The following is a 22,003-nucleotide window of genomic DNA, read 5'->3' as shown; positions in this document are numbered from 1 at the left end:
TATTTTATCTTTGTCCTTTCAAATAACTATGCTAAATCTAACTGAATTATTATCAGTAATACTAAAATGCTCTCCCATCTGTTCAACCTCATTCCCCAAATCCCAAAGCAGAATTTTAAACTTCATCTTCTGGGCTTTATAGATATAGGCAAATAAAGAATGTCTTGATTGAAATTCTTTGCCTGATGTGCTTTTTATATTTACTGTATCGTAATTACTACTTGTGCAATTAAATTCCACACTTCATTCCTCCGTCTCAATTATTGCCATTGTATGCTTGTTGCACACTTTTACACATATGCAAAAAAAGACAGTGCTGGAGTAACTCAGTGGGTCAGGCAGCATCTCTGGAAGTTGTGCACAGGTGACGTTTGGGTCGGGACTCTTCTTCAGACTTTATACATTTGCCTGCAATATTGCTTACCAATTTCCCTTGATCATTTGGAGGTCTATAGTACAATCCAAACAGTGCGACTGACCATTTGTTATGTTTTTTTAAAGTTTGATTTATAAAGTCTCATTTGATGATCTAACATATTATCCCTTCTCTGGGCTGTGATAGTTTCTTGAACAAATATTGCCTTTCCCTTAGATAGACTGCCTTTCCTTTCCTTTGCATTTGAAAACTCCCTGGCCAGAGTAGCATGTTATTTCTGCCCTTCTTTAAATCAAGTTTCCATCACACTTGCAATGTTATATTTTCACATTTCAATCAGTCCACTCAACTATTCTGCTCACACCAAACTCCTCACTTTTACAGATACTGTATAGTGCAGCCAGACTCTCCCTTATTGATTTTACATGCTTTATTTGCTCTGCCTTCCAAAATCACTCATCTAATTCCTTACTTATATTTTCAGACCCACTCTTCTACTGTCTGAACCATGTCAAATGCATAAAATCTGCCTGAACAGCACTCACAGACCTGTCATGCTGAGGAGCAACCAATTTGATCTACCCGGTTTCCACATTCCCCAGAATTTGCTACAATGTCCTAAACATCAAAAACCCTTCCTCCTCCTCATTCACCCTGACCACACTGTTATCTGCACTATCCTCCAGTGTTGAGAAGGACCAAAAGACCAAATTACGACTCTTGTCTTAGGAAAGAACTGCAGATGCTGGTTTAAATCGAAGATCGACACAAAATGCTGGAGTAACTCAGCGGGACAGGCAGCATCTCTGGAGAGAAGGAATGGGTGATGTCACCCATTCCTTCTCTGCAGAGATGCTACCTGTCCCGCTGAGTTACTCCAGCATTTTGTGTCTAAATTACAACACTTGTTGTGCTACTTAATCTCTTTCCCAATTCCTTAAATTCTGCTTGCAAGAACTCATTATTTTTTTTACTTTTGTTACCGGCATCTTTGGTTCCTCTCTAAGTTTCTGCAGTCTCTCAGTGATGTCCTTGAATCTGGCATGAGGAAGACAATGTCTGCAACCACAAAACAACTACAGAACATCTAATAACTATGCTCTCTTGACCTTTCTCCTGGTGATCGCCTGTACAACTTGTCTGCTTTTAATGCCTATCTACCAGTGATCTATTTTCCTTCTACCTGCATTCACTTGAATTGCGAGATAACCACCCACAGAACACTCAATCTACTCCATCTGAAGAAGAGTCCTGACCCAAACGTTGCCTGTCCATTCCCTCCACAGATACTGCCTGGCCCTGTGAGTTTCCCACAAAATACTATTCTGAAGAAACTAACCCATGTAGTTGAAGCAGTTTGAGTTCCATGGATGACTTATTGATCTTGCTCATTTGATTTGCTAATGTTTAAACCAAGAAATATAATGGGAATGGTTTTATTCACAACAAAAACTGATTTCTAAGCTCCTGAAATATTGATCCCAGACAGGATGGTACATCCTATCAATTGCAAACAACAGAACTGTTGCTCTACATTTCCTCAGGCTGCAAAACATGCAACGATGTAAAGCATTTTACTCCAACCCCAACCATCCAGTCATGGTAGGAATATCTCCTTTGTTTATGAATACATTGGCAGCAAATACATTAAGTTTGTGGATGAAAATCCTCAGTTAAAAGATATTCTTATGGTAAAATGGATTTGCATGTATAAAGCCTAGCTCTGAGCGGATTCTTAGCTCAGTTGAGGAAGCTTTGCTCAAATGAGACAAAGGAAAGGTTGAGAAGGAAACTGGTTAATGTACAAATAAATTGTTCAATTAAATCTCCAGGAAAATATTATTGTTGAGGGTGATATTAAATGTGAATTAATGTGGTGAAAAGATTAATTAAATTAATTTGCAAGGATATTTTTAAAACTTATTTTAGGAAGGCACAGATTAATTAAGGATAATCAGCATGGATTTGTCAAGGGACTAACCTGAACACAATTTTTTGAGGAGGTAAAAAGGCCTATTTGATGTGATCTAGCAGGTCAAGCAGCATCTGTGGAAAGAGAAACAGAGTTAACATTTCAGACCGACCCTCTGAAAGGTTAACTTGGTGCCTCTTTCCACAGATGCTGCCTAATCTGCTGTTTCCAGCATTTTCTCTTTTTGTTCCAGATTGCCACCTGCAGTTTTTTTTAAAAAACATTCATTTGATATGGTCTACAATGAGTTTTGCAAAGTGTGGACAAGTTTTACACAACAGGCTAGTCAGTAAAAATTTATGGAATTACTAAGAAGATGGCAAATTGGATTCAAAGTTATGCCAGAGGTCGAAAGGGAAGGGACAATTAATGGTCGGGAGATTTTGCATCCGCAGGGCTGTTTTCATCAGGGTAGTCCAGAGCTCAGTTCTGGGTCCATTGTATTTATAGTAGATATTAATGACTTGGACTTAAATGGGAGCATTGTAAAGAATTTGCAAATTATAGAAAATTCCATCATTTCACAAGTAGTTCACAAGAAAGAGAAAGCTTTAGACTGTAAGATGATAGATGGTCTGGTCAGTACAGATGAAAAGTGCCAAAATAATTTCATCTACAGCATGTAAAGTATTTAGTTTTGGAAGGTTCAAATGGCAAGGAAACTCAAATAGATGAGAAGATATAGACAGATGTGTAGCGATGGGAGTGTATTCTATGGACCCTTAAAAAAGACAGATCGAAAGTTGTTTTAAGAACATATGGGACATTTTATAGACAATAGACAATAGGTGGAGGAGTAGGCCATTCGGCCGTTCGAGCCAGCACCACCATTCAATGTGATCATGGCTGATCATTCTCAATCAGTACCCCGTTCCTGCCTTCTCCCCATACCCCCTGACTCCGCTATCCTTATGAGCTCTATCTAGCTCTCTCTTGAATGCATCCAGAGTTGCATGACTAATTCCAGAAGATTAGTCATGCATGATTTCCCCTTCGTAAATCCATGCTGACTCGGAACGATCCTGTTACTGCTATCCAAATGCTCCGCAATTTTGTCTTTTATAATTGACGCCAGCATCTTCCCCACCACTGATGTCAGACCTACTGGTCTATAATTTCCTGTTTTCTCTCTCCCTCCTTTCTTAAAAAGTGGGATAACATTAGCTACCCTCCAATCCACAGGAACTGATCCTGAATCTATAGAACATTGGAAAATGATCACTAATGCGTCCACAACCTCCTTAAGTACCCTGGGATGCAGACCATCAGGCCCTGGGGATTTATCGGCCTTCAGTCCCATCAGTCTACCCAACACCATTTCCTGCCTAATGTGAATTTCCTTCAGTTCCTCCGACACCCTAGGATCTCTGGCCACTAGAACATCTGGGAGATTGTTTGTATCTTCCTTAGTGAAGACAGATCCAAATTACTGGTTCAGCTCGTCTGCCATTTCCTTGTTCCCCATAATAAATTCCTCTGCTTCTTTCCTTTCTTAGCTGAGGCACAGATTACAGGGACATGGAAGTTATGCTAAAATGTATACTTGTGTTTAGTTAGGCCACAGCTCATCTAAGGTGTGCACTTCTAGTCATTCACCATTTTACTGGATAGATGTGAGTGTGCAGAGGAGATTTAAGAGGATGTTGCCAGGACTGGAACATTTTAAGCGTGAGGAAAGATTGGATAAGTTAAGGATGTTTTACACAGAACTGAAGAGGCTGAGGGGAGATTCTATGATTTAAGTGAGATGTATAGAGTAAAAGGTGCCTAGATGAAATAAACAGGGAGGACATTTCCCTTAATGAGTGATCAAAACTCAACATAATTTGTTCATGGAAACAAAAATATTTTCACCCTGCCTCGGGTTCTGAAAAGTTACAGGAGATTCAATCCTTAATATTTAATAAGTCCTTGGATGTGCTCTTGAGAATTGCGACCTGCTTGGATTACAGACCTGGAGCTACAAAGCAGCATTAACTTTCTTTTGACCTAAAGCAACATGCCTCGTCCTGTGTTGTACATTTTCTGAGATTCTATGATCCAACTGTAAACTTGAGATGAGAGATGTCAACGTTGGGTAGCTGGGGATCTGTTATTAACAGTTCATAAGCGATATTACTGTGGAGGGGGAAAATGGTACATTTGTCTTTTAGGTGGTTCTTCAGGATGGTATGGAAAACAATAAATTGGGAAGTACAGTGGGACGTGAAATAACAATCTTCCATCCTTGAAGCGGAGGTTATAGCTGAGTCGCATCCACATGGCATTAACAAATTAATCAATGAGCAAAATTATCTTATATTGTCAGAAGTGCCTCCCATGTTTAAGGATGCAATATAGAAATCAAATAGACTGCAAATCCATTCCAGTTTCTAACCATTTGTCTTCAATAGACACATGCAAGTAAAATGCACCCAGGATCCCAGACATGCATACAACATGCAGGTCAAAAGGGAAAGAAGGGAGGAAAAGAATAGGGTAGTTGGCCCAGGGATAAGCGGTTAATACGGGGCGATTACCTGTCATGGCTGGTCCTGGGGTACTGAGAGGTGGGAGATGGGGGTACCCAGGGGGCCCCATCATTGAAGCAGGAAGGTTTTGTCTGGAGTCAATGTACAAGCTTCCTGTGTGAGAAAGTGGTGCAGCAGTGAGAAATCACCACTTCAGTGCAAATAAACACACCAACAATCTGAAATAACCAGAGCCAGCATCATTGTCAGATCCAAATGAATATATCCAAGACCTGATCCTTAAAAGAAGAGCAGTTTAAGGAAACAAAGAACTGAAGACGTGTGTGTTATTTCTAATCACCTATAGCAATTAAATGTTTTTAAATTCTTTCTGGAAAACAAGCTGGAGAGCAACTAAAGGTTTTCTTTCTGGCCGCTTTGTTTGGGAAAACTAATTAATGCAAGCTCTAAAATAGCTCTCAAATAATTCATCAGTTTTTTCCAATGTAATACAAAATTTGATGATGAAAAATATTAGGTTAATGTCACGCTGAAGGACCAGATTAATCTCAATACTTTTTGCTTATTTCCATCACATACAAGTTGATTTTAAATTTGGAATAAGACACAAACCAAAAATAAACAAGAAATATGCTGCACTTTCATCTTTAGGCCTGCGTCTCAATGTGATCTTACCAGCAGGTCAGTCTCTCCTCTAAGATTTACGAGGTCCATGTGAAATGAGTTGAGTCTGATTCAATTCCGTTCCAAATGTCAAAATTATACTCAAACACTTGGAACTATTCCTCTCAAATTGCAAAGATTACACACATGACCAATGGGAGAATGCAACAGAGATGATGAATTCAAGCTCCTCAGGATATACTGTAGCTCAACTCTACTGTTGGTATACGCAAGAGTAAAACCGAAACAAGACAAGCATTCCATATCCCAACACCAAACTTACTTCTCAATTTAAAGCAAAAGGTTTCTTTAGAAAAGATCAAAGGAATAAATGCCCTTCAACAATTCTACTTAAATTACTGTATTTCTATATATTTATTAAAAAAACTCGACAGTAACTTTCACTAGGTGTTAAGCTCATGGCAATTTTGCTTCACAGACCCAATTATGAAACCGTCAACCACAGAGCGAGTGGACTTTTGGATTTTGAAATAACATACAAGTTTTGTTTCAGAAATGTACACAACGGGCTGAGTGAAGGTAAGTGTGCAGTGGTGCTGCAGGTAGGTGTACCTGTTTCACAACTCCAGGAACTTGGCATCAATTCTAATCCGCAGTGTCGTCAGTGCAGTGTTAAATTTTTGCTGTTCTCCATCGCCATACGAGTTCTACCGATATCTCAATAATCTGCAGACTATTGGGGTAACTTATAGCAACCCAATAGTCACAGCAACGAAAGGGTGACAGGAGAGTCAGCAGGGATGTTGATGGTCATATGTGAGAGAATAGGTTGCAGGGAAGTTGTGAGACAATGGGATTGATGAGATTGCTTTAAAAGCCAACAGATTCAAAATGTTGGATGGGCGCCTGTTAAATTTATACGGAAATATATATATCTTTTAAAAATCAAATGTGATGCTCTACACAAAATCTTATCTTGTGCAATGACATTATAGGTAAGTCTGAAGTGATAACCAACAATTGCCTACAGGGAGGGATAACGATTCAGGACACAGATACATACTCACATCTTGTGGATGATTGAATCACAAGTCAAGCCAAATACCACTTGAGTGCAGACAAAGCAATTAGACCAATAGAAATGCACCAGCTTGCTCATTCATTGTTCGTGTGCGTGAGGAGCAGTCAGCAATTCAACTGCGCCACATCCACACCCGATTCCATCCTCACTCTCTCTCTCTACATCTCTGCTCAATAATTCGGTGTTATTGTGGTCAGTAGACAAGTGGAGTTTCTTTTAGAATTCTTAAATTAATTTTATTTCTAGAACTGTTGTATATTGAAGCCAATTATAGCTTCCTCTCTTCGGCTAAGACCATACAGGGAATTGAAGGGTACATGACATGGGTACTTAAAGTGAGGCATCAAAAGGTACCAACTTAAAATACTGAGATGAACTCCATTTTTTGTAGATTTTTTTTTGGCCTCTTAGTGGACAGATTATCCATGCTGTGTTATACTACATCATTAATTTTGAGAGTTTAGAACAGCATAGGAAATAATAGCCATGAAACCTGTCGGCAAATAGTTAATCGAGAAAGGAGAAAGCAGTTGCAGCCCACAAAACGAATGCCGTCAGAAGTAAACTGAAAGCAGAAAAGCTGTCAAATGTAATTAGAAGGCAATGGACAGCGGAATGAAAAAGCCACAAAACAGCTGCAAATACAGAGTGTGAGCTACTGAAGGACAGATGAGCTGTAAAAGGGACAACAAAATGGCCAAAAATAGGAAGCAAAACTGTGGGACATTAAGTTTGGAGGAACCTGCAAGAATTAAAAGAATGTTGGTCAATGGAAACAGAGCAGAGAAGCTGTTAACAATTAAAATAAAAGCAGTTAATTTCAAAAGACAGTTACAATCAGTAGGTGCTAAACTTGGATAGCAGAAAGCTGTAACATAAATTGTAGGTTAGAAGTTAGAGTAAGGGAGAGCGCCAGCAGGTTCAGCTGAATTACAAGCATGTTGTTGACAAGTAATGTAATGTGCGGCATATTTCAGATTTCTATTTTGTTGCTTCACTAAAACTGTAGAGCCAAACCATTAGACACCAGGTTGAAAATCTGGTTGTTTTTTTGCAAGTTGAGGTCATTTTCACCACACCCTCTTTTCATTCATTTCGAGAACTAAACAGAAGCACCTTGTTAAAGCTTGCCTAGGGCAAAGTGTTTCAACTGATAGTCCTGCTAATTTGGTTTCAAGGATGTAGTATATTATGCAATCAGGTTTGCAATGAGTGATATTCAGAGGCTGATAAAACCAAACTCGTATCCTTTGCACAACAATGATGGCTGCTTTCCCTGTCCTTCCAAAATAATCAAAACATATAAAAAGTGAACAGAACTTTAAAGCAAAAGTGGCCTGCTTCGCAATTTTTCTGCTGGGGGTGAATGTACAACAATTTACTGAATTGCCATGGCCTAACAAACAAAAGGTTAACCATCTTTAAAGCTTCACCGTGTGAATACCTTATCATATCATATCATATCATATATTATACAGCCGGAAACAGGCCTTTTCGGCCCACCAAGTCCGTGCCGCCCAGCGATCCCCGTACATTAACACTATCCTACACCCACTAGGGACAATTTTTACATTTACCCAGCCAATTAACCTACATACCTGTACGTCTTTGGAGTGTGGGAGGAAACCGAAGATCTCGGAGAAAACCCACGCAGGTCACGGGGAGAACGTACAAACTCCTTACAGTGCAGCACCCGTAGTCAGGATCGAACCTGAGTCTCCGGCGCTGCATTCGCTGTAAAGCAGCAACTCTACCGCTGCGCTACCGTGCCGCGGTATTTTATCGATAAATTAAAAGTTGAAACTAGCTCTACTTGTTTGGAGTCTATACCTGTACTGATGTGCTGGTTTGGTTTCTGCGTATGCATTGTGTTGTGACAAACGGAGGGCTGCATGTTCCCTTGTGACTGGATCAGACCAGTTTGTGTGAAGAACTGGTTTAGGGAAGAGCACAAGTCCGCAAACTGAACGGGATCGAGTGACCAGTTATTGAGATCCGCCTGTTTCATACTCTCCATCAGACCTGCGGATAAAAGGCACGACAGAGCGTTAAGGAGAAAACCAGGGAAACACGAGGCTAAAGAACCAATGGGTTCACAGCCTGAGAGGCAAAGCAGGTATCCAAAGAAAATTAGAGCAACACAAATAAAAATTTGTAACAAAACAAAATTAAAATTAAAATGCTCATCCCTAATTCAGTTACACAAATTGAGGAAGAAAGGTATCAGCCAAATTTGTGTGCACAGGATCAGGTTGGTTTTTGAACGTGTGGTCATTTTGACAAACAAATAATTTCAGAACCTGAGAGGAGACCAGAACTAGTGTGTAGGAAAGAACTGCAGACGCTGGTTTAAATCGAAGGTAGACACAAAATGCTGGAGTAACTCAGCGGGACAGGCAGCATCTCTGGAGAGAAGGAATGGATGACGTTTTGGGTCAAGACCCTTCTTCAGACTGAATGACTTACCTTGGAACTGGGAGAGATCCACATCAAACCAGTTGAAACTGCTAGCAATACAGAAACTCTCCTTCACTGTCCAGATTCATGCACCAATCAGAAGGAACGCCTACAACAGTCATAAATCCATCAGACTGAAGAAACGTCTCGACCCGAAACGTCACCCATTCCTTCTCTCCAGAGTTGCTGCCTATCCCACTGAGTTACTCCAGCATTTTGTGTCTACCCTAGAGACCAGAACTAAATGTGTACTTGCAAGATATTCCATTCATGAGTAAGACTTTACCATAAAATATTTCTGCCCTACAACTTATTGCAATACTCAAATTGTATAACATTATAGCCAAAACAACTATGCCTTAACCACCCACAGCAAAAAGAATATGCCCTAATGTACAATGTGCCTAACTGTGGGTCTAAGGAGTTCTACAGAACTTCTAGGTTTTGTTATATTTTTAAATTGGCAGGTCTTCATTTTGATCTATCTGCTTACAGGAAGCAGCTGCACCTTGGACAGCTCCATTTAGCCCATGGTCCACATTACCAATGACTTACCTTGGAACTGGGAGAGATCCACATCAGACCAGTTGAAACTGCTAGCAATACGGAAACTCTCCTTCAGAGTATCCAGATTCATGCACCAATCAGAAGGAATGCCTACAACAGTCATAAATCCATCACAGCATTAGAACAACAAGGGTTTATGTTAAATATGATCAGTAACATTGCTCTGAAAATCGAAGCCATTCTCTCTCTACGAGTGCTATTGTGTGCTATTGTATGTTCTTTTTAAGTACCTGCACTGATTGATGTACAGCACTTTGGTCAACTTGAGTTGTGTTTAAATGTGCTATACAAATAAAATTGACTTGACGTGACTACGAACACATTATCAACTCAATCGGTTCACAGTTCGTGTAGATTTGAGCACAAACATAATTTGATTTTTTTCCGATCAAACAATTTGGAATTAAGAATATGAATGATGCTAAGAATAATTTCATTAGATCTGTGAATCTAATAAGTTCTAATTCTGCACAACAGCAAACCCTATACTCCAGAGATCTGAGAAGATTGACAAGTCATTCTATACACTGTGAATGGCTCGATTGTCATCATATATTGTCTTTCCACTGACTGGTTAGCACGCAACAAAAGCTTTTCACTGTACCTCGGTACCCGTGACAATAAATTAAACTAAACATAAAATATTGAAGCGTACAAGATTCTGAGTGTGATTGACTGGTGAATGTTGAGTTTGATTTCTCTTGTTAGTGATTCTGAATCTAAGGGGCAGTGCTCCAGGATAAAGAATCAGTCATTCGTCATCAACATGAGGAAATATTTTATACTCTGAGGATTCTAAATGTCAGGAATTCATTTCTTAGAGTGCTGTAAATATTCAGCAGCTGCATTTATTCAAGGCTATAGATTTTTAACAAAGGAATCAGGAATGTGACACTTGGAATGGAAAGCGATCTTGAGGCAGAGCACCAGTAATGATTTTAATGAATACAATATGCTTATTGACCTACTTCTGTTCTCATTTCAAATATTATGAAACACAATGACTTGTTTGCTTAATGCTTCCAACAAAACATCTATACAAATGAATTAAAATCCTTGATATCTTAGGGGGCTTTAACCCACATCTCCAGCATGGTGTATCTGATTGCAGCAAGATGTAAAATAATATTCACTAAATTGTCCACACCACTATGACAGAGTTCAGTGAGCAGAATTAAATCAACAGGCCTAGGATCACAAAAACTGATATTAAGTGTCTTATAAGGTAATTACGAGTGTTATTTTTTCAAGTTTTTGAACAGCCAATTTATTAGCAGTTTCAGGTACAAAAGCACAACAGTTACGAATGTGAATTGCCTGCTTACTAATCACAATCCAGTCAATGGTACATCATTAAATGTAATGGTTTGATTAACATTGGGACAAAATGCCTGTTTTCACACAAATCCAATAAAATATTAAGCTCCTGAATGACCACGTGGTCAAAGGTGTGAGCAAGTACGATGACAAATTTTAGAAATAATCCTTCATGCCATTTCAGGATGTCCAAAACAGTTTACAATCAAAGTAGCAATTTGGAAGTCTCATCACTTCAGCCAATTAGCATTCAGAAAACTTGCTTCAATACCAATAATCAGGTAAGCTTTTTTTAAAGCAACGCTGGAAAAAATATTCATTAATCAGAACAACAGGGATACTAGCATATGTTTTCAAAATGAGGCATCACAATATTTTTTTAACATCCATTTGAAGGGGCAGATAGAGCCCGAGTTTAATTTTTCTGAAAGATGGCATAACCAACTGTACGGTACTGGAGCATCAGTATATCTTCCCAAAGTCTCTATAAAGTGGGGCGAAACAATTTTCTGATGGCAGTACAGTTTTCTGATGGCAGTACAGCTGTCAAATCAGACACATTCTAGCTAGATTTTGGTTGTGGGTTGGTGGGTAAAGGAAGGGACAAAAGATTAAGGGAAAAATGGAGAGGAACAAAATTACTTAGGATCTCACATGTGATTGTTTGGCAAGAGGATATTCAGGCATAATTCATTCTTCTAGATAGTCTTCCTGAGAAACTGCATTTTATGGGTTTTTTCCCCCCTAGGAGGAGGCAAAGGGCTGGCAAGGCTCCGAATGCGTTGCCCTTCTTTACTCTTAACTTCCAAAAGACAATGGTTCAGTTTAGTTTAGAGATATAGGGCGGAAACAAGCCCATCGGACCACCTTGTCCGCAGCAACCAGCGATTCCTGCACACTTACACTATCCTACACACACACACGGGACAATTTACAATTATATCAAGCCAATCTACAAACCTGTATGTCCCTGGAATGTGGAGGAAACCGGAGAAAACCCATGCAGGTCACGGGGGGAATGTACAAACTCCGTATAGATAAACGCCCGTCATCAGGATCGAACCCGGATCTCTTGCGCTGTAGGGCAGCAAATCTACCGCTGCACCTCCGTGCTGCCTGCCCTATAATTAAGATTATCCTGAAAATGCAGTGCAAAGTTAAGAAAAGTGGACTCACCAATATTACAGGCCATGTGTTGTTGCTGTTGGTGGTGGTGGTGGTGCTGCTGCTGATGGTGTTGCTGATTCGGCTGATGCTGTGGATGTTGATGGTGTTGGTGATGTGCGTGCTGCGGGTGGATCTGATGTTGCGGCAGTTGCACCTGTGGCCCTCCCCCACCGCCTCCAAGGCTACTTGCATGGCTGTTGGACAGGCTGTTCTGTCCACTGTGCGGATGGGTGCTGACAGTACTGTTAGGAGAATGCTGGTAGGAACAAGATGTGTGGGTTGGCTGTGAAGTCTCAGAAGGCAGGTTGATCATCCCTAAAAGAGGTTCGATATTATATTAGTGAAATAGTAATCATTATGCAATAACAATAAAAGAATCTTCCCTGTTTTGTAACATTCATAGGCAAGAACAATTAATCACAAATTTGAAAAATTCAAACAATCTACCACTGTCCATCACATATAACATTTCAAGATGAAAAAAGATTAGCTGAATTCCAGGTTTGTATTTTAAATGCGCCTCCATTAGATGGAAGGCAATGCATTCACAATGTTCACAGGACTAAGGTTCTGGGAGTCAATGAGTTAGATTTAGGAAACATATATAATGATGTATATAATGGGCAGCACGGTGGCGCAGCGGTAGAGTTGCTGCCTTACAGCGAATGCAGCGCCGGAGACTCGGGTTCGATCCTGACTATGGGCGCCGTCTGTACGGAGTTTGTACGTTCTCCCCGTGACCCGCGTGGGTTTTCTCCGAGATCTTCGGTTTCCTCCCACACTCCAAAGACGTACAGGTATATAGGTTAATTGACTGGGTAAATGTAAAAATTGTCCCTAGTGTGTGTAGGATAGTGTTAATGTGCGGGGATCGCTGGGCGGCGCGGACTCGGTGGGCCGAAGGACCTGTTTCCACGCTGTATCTCAAAATCTAAAATCTAAAAAATGTGCGTGAAGTTTAGGTGAAACAAGAAAGGACAATTTGCATGATTGTGGTATTCTTGCAACCAACTGATTTTAATAGGAAAAAATATAGTTGTATTGTTACGCTAAAGTGATAGTACATTGCATTCAAAGTAAAACTTTGATCTCAAATGGAAATATAGTGTCCACGAATAGCAATGTAGCAGAATAGTAATTTACATGAAGTTCACCACCTCTCTCTTCCAAAATCTCATGTTTTAGTAACAGCAAATGTATAAAAGATAACATTTTAATACCAGTTTTAAAAGGTTTTCAACTGTTAATGTTACCACAATTTAACAGACAAAACCTTCAAAGTAATGAAAATATTTTAAGCTTTTAATAGAGAAGACGTGAACCATGTGTGACAGAATCCATACTAACCCTGCTGGCTGAGAGACTGCTCAAAGACTGATTTGTAAAGGCTACGGAAGGAGGCACTCAGATCTTCAAAGTTGTATTCTGAGAAGGGTGGTTTAGAGTCCCTCTCGGGCATGCTGTATTGTTGCTGCTGCTGCTGCTGCTGCTGTTGTTGCTGTTGCTGCGACGTTAGATTCTGTGAGACTGAATCTGCTCGATTTGTCACCTGCACAAATGGATAAAAGCAGCTCTTGAATGCCGAAACCACAAAGTAATATACTAATCAAAAACTCTCATTACGCACAACTACAAATAGGAATGAAGTGGTTGGCCGGTGAAAAAATAGATCTTGCAACCACAAGACTTTAAACAGCAGCACATACTCCAGGAGTATTTAACCATGCTGCAAATCATGTCAGATTGTTTTTATTCCAATTATGAAATAAATAAATGCAGAGTTATATTATTCTAATTTATTTTCAACAGTTTGGGCCCGACAGGTTCAGACTACTCTAGTTCATAACTATAATGCAAAAGAAATTGTAACAGGTATTTTAAACATAAGTTTATTCAAGAAGAAAAAAAATCTTGCCTGTGCATAATTGTGGACAGAGCCGACATTATTCACGTTGACGGACGCTAAACTTGTGTCAGACAGGCTGTTGTTAAGGCTGCTGCGAGGGCTATCACTTCCTTCTTGATCCGTATTATATAGTGTTACCTGCATAAACCAAACAGCTCATCATTGTGAGACACTAACCAGAGCTTCCTCTGTTTTCTGTGAGCTGAAGCAAAATCACACAGTTACAATTAAAACCTTCTGGCCCACCTCCACAAGTCTCAAACTGCAGTAAGATTTGTTAGTTGTATTTCTGCCCTCCACTTGGAGAATAGCATGAGGAAATACAACACTAGAAAGCTGCTATAGCACTCATATAATCAGCAGTTTCACGTAAAAGCAACTTTTCTTATGCAGGATTTTGTAAAAACACAAAATAAATTACCACAATGCATCTTTACACAGATATGAAAAGCACACGCAAACAGTAAATTAATAAGCATAAACCTTCATGTTCGGGCAAACTTTGAGCATCAAATTGCGCAAACCAACATGTTCTGTGGAAGTAGCTTGGAATGGAAATAATATCTCATGGGCCAATGGAAATAATATCTCATGGGCTAATATCTCAAACCAACACAATGCCAACAGAAACAGTGCGGCCATTGATAAATAAACATTTTTTTAAACTGTCAATATACGTTTCTTCTGCAATAATACCAACACATAATTTCCTTTCTCGTTTCCTTTCTCTCTTCCTTCTTTAATTATAGTATTATACATGCTCAGGCTGCAAGAGAATCTTAGGACTAATGAATGATCTGGAGTCCCCTTAATTTCACCTGTATTTGTAAATTCTATACTGAAGACAAAGTCTTTAGGCATGAACTCTGTTACTATCATTTCTTCTGCTTTTATTTTTACTATCTTCCCTTTTGCATCGGTGAAGCTCTTACATTTCTCTTACATATACAAAAATGAATTTCACTGTACCTCAGTATCATAGATTTGTTTTTCAAATGTGTTAGTTTATCAAATGCTATCTTCTTGTCCAGTTTCTTAAACTCTTACATTCTAGATTTACTACCCATTGGCAAAACTACGTTTCCTTGATTAACCTAAAATAACTTCTCAATTGAGATATCATCATTTTCCCCATGTTTTGTTTTTCATTTCCCAATGGAAAGCACATTTGAGAATTATGAAACATGCCTTAAAATGCGCCATTGTTTATTTAATGGGACAATTTACTTTACCAAATTACCTCAGTCAATTTGTTCCCTACACTTACGTTAATAGCTATATTTTTCATGACTTATTTGTGACACAATATTTCAGAAACTGGATATAAAGTTCTACCTTAATGCAAAAACCTTTCCCTACAAGATCTCTAAAGATTACTAATAAACCATGCCTAAATATACATGGCAGGAAATAATCCAAATAATAAGAGACTCTTATGCAAATCTGGAAGTGGTGGGTTTAAACCCACAAGATTAAAACAAATATTAAGTGTCAAGATTTAAAACCTGAACAGCTTTGGTGGTGTCATCAAATCAAACCACCAGTTGCTTGCTAGGAAATCTATACAAGTGAATGAACATCATAACATCTAGTTACTGCACGAGAATAATACCCAAGAGCAAGATCACAACATTGCACATTTCTGTCTAAGTGTTAATTCTCTGGATAAATGTGCAGATTCAAGAATAAACCTGTGTCTCTAATCAGCAATTGTCACCCACTCAAGCTATTCAAAGTGCTCGCGCTCTCTCTCTCTCTCTCTCTCATACACACATTAACACAGATTTATTCCAGGGTCCGGGGTGCCATTCTAGGAATATACCAGTAGTCTCACGGTCCATAAATTATTTTATTGGGGAGTTTCCTAGATTAGGAATTTCTGACTTCAATGAATTGAACGCACTCTCATTGGCACGTTCCCTGTGAAAGGAGTGGCAGGATTGTTTAAAACCTAAGTAGGGGTTTTTCACATTTAACGTCTTTGCAATGAATAGGTTATGTCAGTCTTCTCTCAGTCTTTCACACAATTACAAGCCTTGCTTTTGGTACTAATACTAAATACAAATTCTTCTTTCCAACAAGCTAACTTGCAAAGACACTGTACAGTGCTAAACCACACACGTTTAGTTAAGAAGCTGCTAATTTAGCTGATCTTCACAGGGTTATTAAATTTGGACTCAATTTTCCCCTCCTCACTGCATAAGTAAAACCAACAAATCCACCAACTTTTAAACTCCAACTCCATACTTGTCGGTTACCCTTTAGGCAGATTTCCCTTCTATATTGCGGGCTGCAGAAATTCACTGAGCTCACACATGAAGAATTGCTATTTGGTTAAAGTACTCAAGGGCTACAATCACCAAAATTAGATTATCAATGGGCATTTTGCTTATGTTTTCTTAAATTTAAAATTACAATTTGAGATGCTGAGTCACTGCGATGTAAATTTAATTGGAAATTTTGGCATTACATTAAAATGTTTTGAAGAATAAGAGCAGTTTTGCCAGTCAAATTAAGTCAGAGTTAATCTGCATAGCAACATAGAATATGGTCCATAATGTGCAATTTGGGGATTTATTAATCAAGTCAGTGTGTGAATATTTTGGGACAATACTCCAGTTGTGTTTGTTTTAACCTGCTCCTGAAAGTATCAACAGCTACTCGTGTACAGTTAATCCTTTCAGGAAGCCGATCTATAAACAAATTTAGGTAAGAGTGCACACCTATTCAACATTGAAATGTACCGTCACTGATCCCATTTTCAAAATAATGCTAGGTAAACACAAAATGCTGGAGTAACTCAGCGGGACAGGCAGCATCTCTGGAGAGAAGGAATGGGTGACGTTTCGGGTCTAGACCCTTCTTCAGACTGATGTCAGGGGAGTGGGCGGGACAGAGATAGAATGCAGTCAGAGACAGTAAGACTGGTGGGAGAACTGGGAAGGGGAGGGGATGGGGAGAGAGGGAAAGCAAAGGCTATTTGAAGTTAGAGAAGTCAATATTCATACCGCTGGGGTGTAAGCTACCCAAGCGAAATATGAGGTGCTGTACCTCCAATTTGTGCTGGGCCTCACTCTGACAATTGAGGAGGCCCAGGACAGAAGGGTCAGATTGGGAATAGGAGGGGGAGTTAAAGTGCTGAGCAACCGGAAGATCAGGTAGGTTAAGGCGGATTGAGCAGAGGTGTTCAACCAAACGATCGCCGAGCTTATGCTTGGTCTCGCCGATGTACAGAAGTTGATAGCTGGAATAGCAGATACAGTAGATGAAGTTGGAGGAGGTGCAAGTGAACCTCTGCCTCACCTGAAAAGACTGTTGGGGTCCTTGGATCGTGTCCAGGGGGGAGGTAAAGCGACAGGTGTTGCATCTCCTGCGGTTGCTGGTGGTTGAGGGGGTGGTTTGGGTGGGAAGGGACCAGTTGACCAGGGAGTTGCGGAGGGAACGGTCCCTGCGGAAAGCAGAAAGGGGTGGAGATGGGAAGATGTGGCCAGTAGTTGGATACTACTCGCTCCAGACACATCTCTCCAGAGATGCTGCCTGTCCCGCTGAGTTACTCCAGCATTTTGTGTCTACCTTCGATATAAACCAGCATCTGCAGTTCTTTCCTTCACATGATGCCACATTGACTTGCATTTGACTAGTGACTACTTGATGTTATTCCTGCATTGTGCAGCAGCAATGAGATTTTTGGTGTATTTACATTCCCGAGGTGCTTATTTATTTAACCATATAACAATTTCCCCCATTTTTAAATGTTGACAATCAGCAAGGGCTACTGATGGTGAACATGGTTATATTCCTTGCACTAATGTCTCTGTTTTTTTATAGCCTTTCCAGAAGAAGAATCAGAATCAGAATTACCTTTATTGTCATCCAAAAAAAAAGTATTTTGGACGAGATTTCGTCACCCACAGTCCAACAGTAAGAGCAATAAAATAAGCAATTACACAACCACAAACCAACACAAAAAAAAAGAAACATCACCAAGGGAAAAAAATCAGTCCTGTCCACCAGATCCATAAAATCATAATTTTACATAAAGCCAATCAAGATTTCCCTCGGGCTTCTAGCCTAAAGAAAATAAAGCCAGACAAATACTGGCCACATCTTCAAATCTTAAGGTTCACTCAGTCCCTCCACACCACTCTGTATGGTCTCTTTAATTTTTCATTTCTGTACTTTGTTTGCTTGTTCCAAATCTCAATGCTTAACACCACTCCAGCAGCCATCTGATTTAGTTTACCTGTCATCTGCCTTCGATTACTCTGTTCCTGCCTTCTTCTTGCTTTCCATCTGGCTTAAAATCCCTGTTTTATAGCCACGCTCTTGCATGCCTTTCTGCACCTTTTGAAATTCTGTGATTTTTACGTTGCTGTAATTTCACATTTTAACATTTGCCATGCTCAAGGTAACTCTAGCATTCCAGTAAACATATTTAAATAATCACTTCTTCGGTAGAGCATAGATTTAAAGATTTCTGTGGGTTCCAAGGTAGCCGATAAGACCAATATGGGATCCAATAACTCTGTCACAAATGGGATGTGTGCTTGATTTTGTGGGTGGGTATTTTGGGAGACGAGGTTCTTCACTTGCCATTTAATTTGTTTTTTTGTGTGCTTCTGCCACACGTACTCAATAAAATCAAATTATATTCTACTTGATTCTCCCTTTTGCATTCTAAGAACTTTTACTAACCAATCTGCTTTGTCGTTTATGTCAGAAATCCCAATTTCTAAATTACTGGTTAGATCTGCCATGTCATTTAGCAGAAAAATTAGTATAGATAAATTAACTTTCACTCACAAATTTAATCAGTTTGCTACATTTGTGCTAAATTTGCAGTGTTTTTCCAAATTAGGATGATGGCAAATTAAGTGACAATATTTTACCCAATGGATCTAAATGTCATCTCCATTAGAATTAGGAGTAGGCTATTTTGCCCTTCAACTGTGGCTAATCCTAATCACAAAACCTTTTCCTGCTCTCACCCAAAACCTTTGATAGTTTCCAGACACAAAAGATAGTTCCTTCCAAATATATTCAGTGACGTGGCCTCTACAATGGTTCAATGGTAAAGAATTGCCATTAATTGCACGTTTATCACCCATTTCACAAGTTCAGGAGAAATTTCTATTGTCACAAAAATATTTAACAAAAAGCATCTGACAATAAGAAGGCAGCAGAATTAAACAAACAGTACTTTGTTAGTCACAGTGTTGATTGCCAGGGTTGGAGAGGCACTTCCAGAGATGATGCAGTCCATTCCTAAAGGCTCTGAGTCCAGACTGTAGGGTGTTGATGCCTATAATGAAGGCAGCAAAGGAAAGGGTCATAGAGGTTAGCTCCAAGGTACACAGAATAAGATTTGCTGTCCATCGTGTTAAATTACAAAGATGATGGACATAAAATGCTGCAGTAACTCAGCGGGTCATCTCTGGCTCTCAGTCTGATGAAAGATCTCGACCCAAAACGTCACCTATTCCTTTTCTCCAGAGATGCTGCCTGACATGCTGAGTTACTCCAGCATTTTGTGCCCATCTTCAGTGTAAACCTGCAAATTACATATTTATCACCTTTGATCCTTCAGGGCACATATACCGACCACAGCACCACACCACCCTTCCACCACTTGACCGGAGCTCTTCCTTCACATCATAACCACCATCCTGCTCATTACCCCAAACCCATGGCCATTTAACTTGCTTGCCTACCCAACACTAAAGATTCATAACCAATACTTATTGGTCTTCTCTTTTCCCATCTCATTCCTGATCTTTGAGTGCTGTTGAAATTTGCTCACTGAAAACAAGGTTCCAAATAACTCTTGTGTGGGGAGGGCTTTGTTTAATATCCACCTCTTGGTCACTTTGCTGTCAGTGACATGAGACGGACGGTGGCGGTACGTAATCAAGGCAGTTACTAAGAAAGAACCTATTGCAAAAACTACCATTGAAAAGGAGTGACTATCACCACTAGCCATCAAGATTCAGCCAACCCCGGAGACTGAACCGCCAAACTCCACTGGAATTTAGAAGGATGAGAGGGGATCTTATAGAAACATGTAAATTTCTTAAGGGATTGGATAGGCTAGATGCAGGAAAATGTTCCTGGTGTTGGGGGAGTCCAGAACCAGGGGTCACAGTTTAAGAATAAGGGGTAGGCCATTTTGGACTGAGATGAGGAAAAACCTTTTCACCCAGAGATTTGTGAATCTGTGGAATTCTCAGCCACAGAAGCCAGTGGAGGTAAATTCACTGGATGTTTTCAAGAGAGAGTTAGATTTAGCTCTTAAGGCTTAAGGAATAAGGGATATGGGGAAAAAGCAGGAACGGGGTACTAATTTTAAATAATCAGCCATGATAATATTGAATGGGGGTGCTGGCTCGAAGGGCCGAATGGCCTACTCCTGCACCTATTTTTCTATGTTTCTATGTCCATACTATATACCTCTAGGATTCTAATTTGAGTATTTATAGTGAACACAAGATCTAGTGCCACTAAAATGCTCTTTATTGGGAAAGAACAGGAAGAAATCTGGCTGTGAAACATCTCACTTTCCCCTTAGGTTAAATAAACTCAGGCCAGAACAAAAATGGGCATATGGATGTGGAACCAAAGGGCAGCCATTGGAAAAGAACACCAGACGTATTTCACTAAATGAGAAGTATTTGAATCTGAATTTTTGAACATTTTAGCGATCAGATGAATGGGAACAATCTAGCGCTCATTATTCTACAAACGTTAATTCTACATTTCATGTTTCCTCAATTAATTATATATCAAGAGGTCGCAACATTTGAGAATGCCTCTAATTTCATCTAATCTAAAGATGACAAGAGAGATTTTGTACATGTGTTAATATCAGATGATAAAGATTAATTATTACTGAATCTTTCAAAGCTTAGCTAAAATCTCTCAATTACACAGCCTTTAAGCACTTTGGAGAAGAGGGCCGAGATTAGTTAATTCTGAAGACAATACATTAAAGCAGAACCTCACAAGTTAAACCTAGTATCTAGACCTACCCTTTCTCCCGATCGTGGCCTCTTCTTTGGCCGTGTAGGCAGTGTGTCCTCCTTTGGATTAGTGTCTATAGCCCAGTATGAACCCTAAAAAGGACAAGCACAACATTGGAATCAATCACAATTCTCATGAGTACATGTCTTCTGTGTTATACACATGCATCTTTAACCATTGGCATAGATTCTTGCATAAAACAAAGAATATGTCCTATTAACAGGTCATCTTGGTTGACAAATTAATTTCTAACTACTCTTATGCATCGAGTCTGAGTAGCTATAGCCGGCTTTTGCTTAAGATGACCCATAACTGGATGAGAGGGCCTCTGGCAAACAGACAATTTCTGTCAACCATCCAGACCAATTTTCCAAATCATAGGTATAAGAGATCTGTCTGTTATCCAGAAAAACAAATCTACTGTTAATCAAATTTAGACTAAATTATTTCTGTACAGAACCAGTTAATGAGTCTTAATAGTTCCAAAATGTATGTCTTATTTATCTTTCACTCGTGACTGTCACCTGTTAGTTTACCCGATGACACTTTTGTGAATAGTGAGCCAATTGTAGATACACACGTTCGACTCCACTATTTACTATCTTCAGCACGCATGGTCTACCTAAAGTAACTAATAGCACCGAAGAACCAAACTTGAGGCAATTAGCAGGTATAGATAGTTTTAGTCATGTCTCATCGAGTCAATGTTTTGCATTAATTTTGGAAAGATAATTTCCATCGTATTTGAGTTTTATATACAACTGAACATAAAGTATTAAATCCTTTTACTAAAAAACATGGAGCTATGTAATGAATGGGGACAGCAATCTCTTGGTGCTGGCACCTACGAAAAGTATTAGCAGTGACATTTGGTCTCAATGTCCCAACACCGAGACAGACTGATGGTTGGATGCACATTTAATTTAGTCTCGTCTGATTTGAGTGATTACTTAAGTTGTAAGCAAGCACATTGCCAAATTCTGCATCGAGCAGGACCCAATTCAATTACAAACCTTTCAAATAGAACATTTGTTTTAAGAAAAGTATT

At 39.4% G+C, this 22,003-nt stretch overlaps 1 protein-coding gene across 12 annotated transcripts in view; it reads right to left on the bottom strand.

Annotated features, from left to right (window-relative positions):
• Nucleotides 1–22,003, bottom strand: part of foxj3 (forkhead box J3) — an 84,974-nt gene that overhangs the window by 16,258 nt on the left and 46,713 nt on the right. For 4 of the 12 annotated variants that reach the window (XM_078425637.1, XM_078425639.1, XM_078425638.1 and 1 more), the window contains 8 exons: nucleotides 20,964–21,047; nucleotides 19,139–19,240; nucleotides 13,948–14,076; nucleotides 13,380–13,581; nucleotides 12,042–12,347; nucleotides 9,537–9,638; nucleotides 8,355–8,546; nucleotides 4,692–4,972 (listed from right to left, as the gene is read on the bottom strand). In XM_078425637.1, coding sequence (XP_078281763.1) covers nucleotides 4,692–4,972; nucleotides 8,355–8,546; nucleotides 9,537–9,638; nucleotides 12,042–12,347; nucleotides 13,380–13,581; nucleotides 13,948–14,076; nucleotides 19,139–19,240; nucleotides 20,964–21,047 — 1,398 coding nt within the window. Of the gene's footprint in view, nucleotides 1–4,691; nucleotides 4,973–8,354; nucleotides 8,547–9,536; nucleotides 9,639–12,041; nucleotides 12,348–13,379; nucleotides 13,582–13,947; nucleotides 14,077–19,138; nucleotides 19,241–20,963; nucleotides 21,048–22,003 lie in introns of those variants that run through there. The other 8 variants (XM_078425643.1, XM_078425641.1, XM_078425642.1 and 5 more) reach the window with 4 other exon arrangements.

Source organism: Rhinoraja longicauda, chromosome 30 (assembly GCF_053455715.1).
Source record: "Rhinoraja longicauda isolate Sanriku21f chromosome 30, sRhiLon1.1, whole genome shotgun sequence".
Taxonomy (NCBI): domain Eukaryota; kingdom Metazoa; phylum Chordata; class Chondrichthyes; order Rajiformes; family Arhynchobatidae; genus Rhinoraja; species Rhinoraja longicauda.
This window is presented reverse-complemented; position numbering and strand designations above follow the sequence as displayed.